Consider the following 8,879-nt stretch of genomic DNA (forward strand, 5'->3'; position numbering starts at 1 on the left):
ATTCTAGTGTTGGGGTTTTTGTCATGTACAAAGGATTTTTCCGTCATGGTCCTATCTTCCTGTGTCAGTGATGCTACTGTAACTTGTAACCTATGTGTTGTGCTACCTACAGCATAGTAGTTTATCACTCGAAAAAGTCCCAGAATTCAAATTAGAAATACCATTAAACTAGCACAATGGATAGTGAATGGCTGATGTTCTCGATGTAAAAGCATTTTGTGCCCTACTGGTAAAAGAATTTTTCACTGTAGAAAAGATACAATGATTAGTATATGCGCTCTCAGAATTGCTCCTTAGTATCCAAAGAACAACTCAAGTGTTTATAGAGGCAACATGATAATGCTCATAGTGGACATAACTGCATCCTTGGCTCCGGGTAGTCCTTCCTTACTTTTTCATGGCCATTGTATAAAGTATTAGTGCATAAAGACTGTTGTGGATATTGGTAGGCAACAGTTACCCTGGTCTGTATAGAGGTTAATGTGGAAAGATAATTCTTCATAAAGAGTAGTTTGTTGCATGGGAACTATGTCCTTTTATAGTAAGGGAATGTGTCTGGATCTAGCAAAGGAACAGAGCAAGCGCTGCTAGGCTGTTGTGCTGCCTCCACCTCTGAATAGCGCTCAAGTCACTCTAACAGAGTTTGTAGAGTTGTGCTGGCTTTTATTAAAACGGTTATGCTTTTTGCATAAAAGTGATTACATACACTGTGTGTTGCAACTTTGTTTGGATTCTCTATCACCGTCCTGATGAAGCTGTGGTTTTACAGAGTTGCTTAAGAGTATTGGTGCTGAACAGAGCATTCCTGATCCATGTCACATTAGTGGCTGCCTATTTAGAACTGGTATTTGTGTTTTGACTTAATAATTCGATCTTGTTGAGACTGAGCAGCTGCTCTGATGCTATTCTTTTGTGCTTGCATTTCTGCAGTGAGGGTGAAGGAGGCATTGCAGGGTCATTGTACTTCTGTGGTACTGGTCTTTGTCAGTCTAATGGTATTATATTCATGAATGGCTTGAGCTGCACATTTGAGTAGAGATCCTATTAATGACTTGTGTTGTCATCTTTCTGTCCTCTACACTCAGTCTTGTCTCTTACCTACATTTGTAGCCTCATTACTTTTCCTGAGGGGCTGCAAGGGTTTTTTATTAAAGGTTTTTTTTTTTTTTACCCTTGTTTTGAATCAGCAAGAGACTATCCCACAGAGAGTAGCTGGGGGCTACCGGTTCGGTTTATGACTTTTCCTGTTTTCTGTGTAGTAACAGTAAGGACTTAAAATGGATTCTGGAAATGCTGCTGTAAGCTCAATCTTAATATCATTCTTACATGTGTAAAACACGTGGTACTTCCTCACTCTTAAGAATAAATGTCTTTGTGTTTCAAGTGATAAGGAAAGCAACACCACACAAGAAGTGGATGTCAAGGTCAGAACTTCATGGAGTGGTTGTTATAAATGTCTGTTGAAATAACAGGATAGTTTTCTCTTCTGATTTGAATTCTCTCCTAAGTCTTGAAAAATTACTGTGATGACACTGAAGTTTGTGGCTATGTCTCTCTAGTTAGAAGTTGGTTATATAGAATAAAACAAGCGTCTACTGATTTTGTGGGAAAGTTGCCTGGTTCTTAAAACCAAGATACTGTAACAGTAAGCATGTGTGAATTTCTTGTTACAATATTTTGTTTATCATGTTTAGGGGAAAAACCTCACTTAAGAGGTAATGAAACAGGGTTGTAAAACTGATGGGTTTTGGCACTTCAGTTTCTTGTTAGAGGTGCTTTTTTTTTTTTTTCCCCCCTGCTCATGAGTCATCTCAAGTGAAGATAGACAACTATATCTGCCCCTGCGGAGCATATGCTGGATTTAGGAAGGATCATTCCCCTTGGTTGTCTTTAAATACAATGTGCTTTATCTAGACATCTTGTGATGGCCATCTCATAATCTGGGATGAGTGCATTTGATTTGATGATAAGGGACTTCATACAAGTCAAGGACCAGATCTAGTTTGTGAAGTCCTCAGCAAGATGCTAGTTTAATTCTGTGATTTTCTTACTGCTAAGCTCAGTGTTCTATCATCCTCTCTTTTTGCCCTTTAAAACAAAAATATGGGGCCTTTGTCTTCCAGCTTTTTGTAACTAAGCTTTCATTGCTTACCTAAGTATTCCCACTCATTCTACCAACCATATCAAGACTCACTGCTGAGTTTCCTAAGTGCCTCTAGGAGTTTTTCATTAAGGTTCTTATTTAGATTTTTTTTCTAAAACGAGCTGTTTATTCCTAGAAGTAGTTAACTCTGGAATGCTTTCTTTAACAGCAGCTCACAGAGAACGCAATGAAGAAATAGGTTCTGAAAGAGGTAAGTAGCTTCTTCACAAGTAACATGCCAGTTCTAATTTTCTTTTAACTCAAGGAACATTCTCGTACTTAAAGTAGCTGGAAGTAATTGGGCAAGAAAGAAGGTAGTCATATGGGAAATGCATAATCATCTGAAAGCTGTTCATGTAACATGAGTTTCCAAGCAACTACTGTTAAACTTAGTATGTTCAAACTTCAATCGTCTTTAAATTAGTGGGAAACACAGTAGTGTTTAGGTGAGAATGACCAACTTTTTGGAATGGAATGCTGTAGAATTCTTCTGCTGGCTGTTTCTTCTTTCTAATGGTAAAGCTTATCTATATGAGACAAGAGTTAAGAGAACTTAATTGGCAATAAGGTAGGCATCTAATTGATGATAGTCATTAAAGCAAGTCACAGAGGAACAGTGGATTCTCAGTTTCAGCTGCTATAGCATCTGGGATGCTATTTCTGGGAAGCAGGCATGATGTGTTTTACCAAGTGCAAGCTAGTAAATACAATTTTGATTTGTACGTGCAGGAGATGGGATTGAAATATATGATAAATAATGACTGTCTGACATGTATTAAAAGTATCAGTTGGGACAATGTTTAGAATGTTTACTTACCTGCAGCGTGGTTTTCAAATGACTTTAGCCTTGTTTTGCCTTTCTTTCACTCTTGAAATGCAAAAAGACAAATAGCGAACTCCTGATGTCTGTATGAATAACTTCCATTCTTGATTCTTCCTCATTTGAGGTCCCTGTGAAATGGCTTCTACTGCTAACCTTTTAGTGAGCATCAGATAATTAATGTTATACATCTGAGTTTATTAGCTTGAAAAATACCTTAAGGAATACAGAAATATAAATGTGCTGCCATGAACAGATTAATTTTATCCTTGTTTATTAATAAATGCATTGTTATTGAATAGGATAACTTACAGTGTAATGAGTTTTTGTGGTAGAATTGGGGTTTGCATGTTGGTAAAGTACAGCTCTTCAAAGTGCAGTCCTTAAGCAAATGAGAGACAAGAATGTGTTACAAAAGTCTTGACTTATTTGTAAGTGAGTTTTAGGCCTGATACTGTAAAACTAAGTACTAGTAGAATTCATTAATGAAATTTCTTGCCTTCCTGGAAAGCGGAGAAAAGTCTAAATGACATCCCACTGAACTTAACTTCCATAACTCCATAGTTTATAAAATAGTTTTATTTGAAGTTTTCTTTACATTGTTCATGAACTTGAATGGTTATGTTCTTAAGGTCCAAAGGTGACTTATGTGCCCCCTCCTCCACCTGATGAAGAACAAGCCATCTTTGCACGTTATCAGACAGGAATTAATTTTGACAAGTATGATGAAAACATTGTAGAAGTGTCAGGACTTGACCCTCCAGCACCACTACTGGTTAGTGAGCTCCTTAATCTCAGTTTATGGGATGTATACTGAGTCTAATATTCACTGCTAATGAAAATATTAAGATTTTTAATCTTGTGGACACTACTATGTTGGAAGGAGATGCTACCTGTTTGAGAGATATACATTTGAATTTAAAATGACGTTGACAAAGTACAGAAGTGGCTTAGAGAATGTAATACTGGATGGACAGGAAGTATAGTCCTTAAATTGTGGAAAAATGCCAGTTTAGATATGAAAGAAAGAGGTCTTTTTGACAGCAGTTTCTGGGAAGGCTGGTAGTCATTTCTTTGAAGTCTGTTACTTGGGGGATCTTATTAATGTAAAAGAACACCTGTTGGAATAGTTTTCATTTGGACAGAGAGGTGTTTTTGAAAACATTCCTAGCCTTGTTTTCTGTGGCTACTGTTTATTGTTTAAAAGTAATGTGTAACTTCGCTTCTGCTCAGTACCAGGTGGCTAGTGTTTCCAAAAAAAAAAAAAAGCTGTTTTTAGGGAGAAGAAGGGCAGAAGGGACAGTAGCACCTGTATTGAAAAAGAAGATGCAGAGGTTTTTTTCTCCATCCATCTTCTGAAAGGTTTTCTCACTGAAGTTAAACTGCTTTTGTCATGTATGATGCTTGTCGGTCCTGGATAGGGATGTTGCTTTAGCTGCCTTACTAATTTTAATACAGAGACTGTGTATTGCCTACATGAATGGAAACTAAAGAGTTTTGGTTTGTTTTCATAGCATGTCATGATGTCAGTTTACCTGCTTCAATCCAGATATGTAGCTTCTGAGCAGTTTTCTCTCAAAGCTAATAAGACCAACTGAAGGCCTTCACTGGCCTACAAACAACTTTACATGAATGGTCTGAGCAGGTTAAAGAAACCGTTGGGGCTTTTACCTGTGGGAACCTTGGCAATCTAGATGACTGGTGAGACCCCCCCCTCAAAAGTTAATACTTTTTAGTGTTTGGATGTCTGTATGCATCTCAGTTTTTAAACTTTAAGTTCTGTGGTTGTGTACTGTTAAAAATAATTTTCTTTTTCTCTTACAGGCTTTTGAAGAAGCTAACCTCTGTCAAACTTTAAACATAAACATTGCTAAAGCTGGATACTCTAAACTTACTCCAGTGCAGAAGTACAGCATTCCTATTGTACTGGCAGGACGGGATTTAATGGCATGTGCCCAGACGGGATCGGGAAAAACTGTAAGCATTTTGTGTATTATTCATACTGCTGGAAGTGTGTGACCATGAACTTTTATGTGGATGCCTGAGTCTTCCATGTGCCAGATGCTTCACAGCTTATCTAATGATTTGCCTTGCACTGCAATGGCAGGTGTAGTATTAAGTGCAGATATGAATGATGATGGGTTGTCACATTTTTGAGCTAAATTTCTCTTTAATTTGAGTCAACTAGTGTCTTGATACAGCAGGCCAGTCTTCAGAGCTACAGATACAGATTCAGAAGTACAGGCAGTCATAGAAACTGCTGCTGAGGAAAAAAAAAAAAAAAAAAAAAAAGAGCAGTTAGAATGTTGGGGTTTCTTTCTGTGTTGTGTGGGTTTTTGTGTTGTGGGATGGTTTTTTTGGTGTTGGTATGTGTGTTTTTCTGTTTTTGGTTTTGTGGGTTTTTTTTTTTTAAACTTAGGCCAGCTTGTAACAGTGTGTGCTGGTTTGTCATCCTTGGTTTAATCAAGTCTGATCTGCACTGGATTTCGTTTTAGGTGATTCAGTATTAATTATGGAACAGTCTTAAGAGCTGATATCAAGATGACAGTTGTCTCAACTTGTTAAACTGTCTAATGTACCCAAATCTAACTACTGACAACTCCATGAGGATATTAAGTGTAGCTTTTTGTCATTCAGTGTAGTGTGGAATTCTAGCTTTGTTGTGATGTAGCTTTAGTTACTTGTTTTGAAAAATTGCTTCTGTTTGCAGAGGGGGAAATGTCCAAAACTTATGCTATAAATATTCTGAAGGCTTTTGGGACTGCAGTACAGATTCTGTTTTGGAGGTTACTAGTCTTACATGGAAGTAAGGGTGCTGGTGTGCCTGTGTTGCAAACTGATCTGATATTGTAGTAGCCTGGAGAATGGTGATACATGATTACCTTGCAAATCTTCTGATGATGGTGTAAAGCTTGTAAGTAAATGCTAAGTAGGGGTTTTGATCCTGGGGTACATAATTATCAAAGTATGTCAGCATGATGCATGGAACTACATGAAGAGCCCGGAAGTTAGCTAGTGCATGACTGTGTTTATACATTATTAGACTTTTAAGATCCAGAGAGATATTGTCACGTTTCTTAAACAAGGAGAAATAAGCTTAAATGTTCTGTAGTGTGTTCAGGTCAATCCTTTTGCAGTCTGATCTTCTTGAAGTTGATAGCGTGCTGTATCATTCTAGCTTTAAGATTGATATGCAGCTTTAGTGTGACTGATAAAAGCTTTAAGACTAAAAAGCATAAAATACTGATTATTTTTTTTTTGTAGGCAGCTTTTCTTCTACCAATTGTGGCCCATATGATGAGAGATGGCATAACTGCCAGTAGCTTTAAAGAGCAGCAAGAACCGGAATGTATTATTGTTGCCCCAACTAGAGAACTGATAAATCAGATCTTCCTAGAAGCAAGGAAGTTTGTGTATGGGTAAGCTTTTGCATTGTGGCAAGGTATCATAGAATCATAGAATGGTTATAGGTGGGAAAGGACCTTGAAGTTCATCAAGTCCCAACGCCCCTGCCATAGACAGGGACACCTCCCACTAGAACAGGTTGCCCAAGGCCACATTCAGCCTGGCCTTGAACACCTCCAGGGATGGGGCCTCAACAACCTCTCTGGGCAACTTGTTCCAGTGCCTTACCACCCTTACAGTGAAAAAATTCTTCTTAATGTTCATTCAATCTAAACCTGCCCTCTTCCAGTTTAAAGACATTCCCCCTTGTCATATCGCTACACGCCCTAGTAAAAAGTCCTTCCCCAGCTCTACAGTAGGCCCCCTTTAGGTACTGGAAGGCTGGAATAAGATCTCCCTGGAGCCTTCTCTTCTCCAGGCTGAACAGCCCCAACTCTCTCAGCCTCTCCTCATAGGAGAGGTGCTTCAGCCCTCGGATCATCCTCGTGGCTCTCCTCTGGACACACTCCAGCAGGTCCATGTCTTTCTTACGTTGAGGACTCCAGAGCTGGATGCAGTACTCCAGGTGGGGTCTCACAAGAGTAGAGGGGCAGAATCACCTCCTTTGACCTCGTGGCCGCACTTCTTTTGATGCAGCCCAGGATCCGGTTGGCCTTCTGGGCTGCGATTGCACATTGCTGGCTCATGCTGAGCTTCTGGTCAATCAGCACACCCAGGTCCCTTTCCTCAGGGCTGCTCTCTGGCCATTCCCCGCTGAGCCTGTATTTGTGCTTGGGATTGCCCTGACCCAGCTGTAGGACCTTGCACTTGGCCTTGTTGAACTGCATGAGGTTGGCTTGGGCCCACCTCTCCAGCGCCCTGACCCAGCTGTAGGACCTTGCACTTGGCCTTGTTGAACTGCATGAGTTTGGCTTGGGCCCACCTCTCCAGCCTGTCCAGGTCCCTCTGGATGGCATCCTGTCCCCTCCAGTGTGTCTACCTCACCAAACAGCTTGGTACCATCGGCAAACTTGCTGAGGGTGCACTCGACCTCACTGTCCATATCTGTGACAAAGATACTGAACAGTACAGGTTCCAGTACTGACCCCCGAGGAACGCCACTCATCACTGCTCTCCTCTTGGACGTTGAGACGTTGACCGCAACTCCTTGAGTGCAACCATCCACCCAGTTCTTTATCCACCAAGTGGTCCATTTGTCAAATCCATGTTTCTTCAATTTAGAGATCAGGATATCGTGCGGGACAGTGTCGAACGCTTTGCACAAGTCCAGGTAGATGACATCCCTTGATCGTCCCTTGTCCACTGCCACTGTAACCCCTCCATAGAAGGCCACCAAATTTGTCAGGCATGACTTGCCCTTGGTGAAGCTGTGCTGGCTGTCACCAATCACCTCCTTGTTTTCTATGTGCCTCAGCAGAGTGTCCAGGAGGATCTGCTCCATGATCTTGGCAGGCACAGAGGTGAGACTGACTGGCCTGCAGTTCCCCAGGTCTTCCTTATTTCCCTTTTTGAAAACAGGGGTTATGTTTCCCCTTTTCCAGTCGGCAGGAACCTCACCAGACCGCCATGACTTCTCAAATATGATGGCTAGTGGCTTAGCGACTTCATCTGCCAGTTCCCTCAGGACTTGTGGGTGTATCTCATCAGGTCCCATGGACTTGTGCACCTTCAGATTCCTCAGGTGGTCTTGCACTTGATCTTCACCTACCGTGGGCGGTTCTCCAATTTCCCAATCCTCGCCTTTACATTCTGCATCATGGGCAGTGCGGCTGCAGTCCTTGCCAGTGAAGACTGAGGTAAAAGAGTCGTTGAGGACCTCAGCTCTGTCTCTGTCCCCGGTAACCAGTTCTTGCGTTTCCTTCTGGAGAGGGCCCACATTTTCCCTAGTCTTTCTTTTCTCACTGACATACTTAAAGAAGGATTTTTTGTTTGACTTAATGTTCTTGGCCAGATTTAGTTCTATCTGGGCTTTAGCTTGTCTAACCCAATCCCTGTCTTCTCGAATGATTCCTCTGTATTCCTCCCAGGCTACCCGCCCCTGTTTCCGCTCCCTATAGGCCTCCTTTTTCCTTTTGGTCATATCCAGGTTCTCCTCGTTCATTCATCCAGGCCTCCTGGCTTTTCTGCCTGCCTTCCTCTTTGTAGGGACGCATCGCTCCTGAGCTTGGAGGAGGTGGTCCTTGAATGTTAACCAACTTTCTTGGGCTCCTCTTCCTTCCAGAGCTTCATCCCATGGCACCATACCAAGCAGCTTCTTCAAGAGGCTAAAGTCAGCTCCCCCGAAGTCCAGGGTGGTCAGCACACCTTCCTCACTGTCTGGAGGATCTTGAACTCGACCATTTCATGGTCACTACAGCCCAGGCTACTCTTGAGTTTGAGACTGTCTATCAATCCCTCCTTGTTGGTAAGAACAAGGTCCAGCATAGCTCCTCTTTTTGTTGGCTCCTCAACCACTTGGAGAAGGAAGTTGTCCTCAATGCAATACAAGAACCTCCTGGACCGCCTATGCCT

The 8,879-nt window shown here is 41.5% G+C and overlaps 1 protein-coding gene across 1 annotated transcript in view; it reads left to right on the forward strand.

Annotated features, from left to right (window-relative positions):
- Positions 1–8,879, forward strand: part of DDX4 (DEAD (Asp-Glu-Ala-Asp) box polypeptide 4) — a 36,653-nt gene that overhangs the window by 12,527 nt on the left and 15,247 nt on the right. Inside the window, exons 8-11 of the mRNA XM_009894724.1 lie at positions 2,313–2,354; positions 3,596–3,738; positions 4,788–4,940; positions 6,228–6,382. Of these exons, the coding sequence (XP_009893026.1) occupies positions 2,313–2,354; positions 3,596–3,738; positions 4,788–4,940; positions 6,228–6,382 (493 nt within the window). The remainder of the gene's footprint in view (positions 1–2,312; positions 2,355–3,595; positions 3,739–4,787; positions 4,941–6,227; positions 6,383–8,879) is intronic.

Source organism: Charadrius vociferus, unplaced genomic scaffold (genome assembly GCF_000708025.1).
Source record: "Charadrius vociferus isolate BGI_N301 unplaced genomic scaffold, ASM70802v2 scaffold450, whole genome shotgun sequence".
In the NCBI taxonomy this organism is placed as follows: Eukaryota; Metazoa; Chordata; class Aves; order Charadriiformes; family Charadriidae; genus Charadrius; species Charadrius vociferus.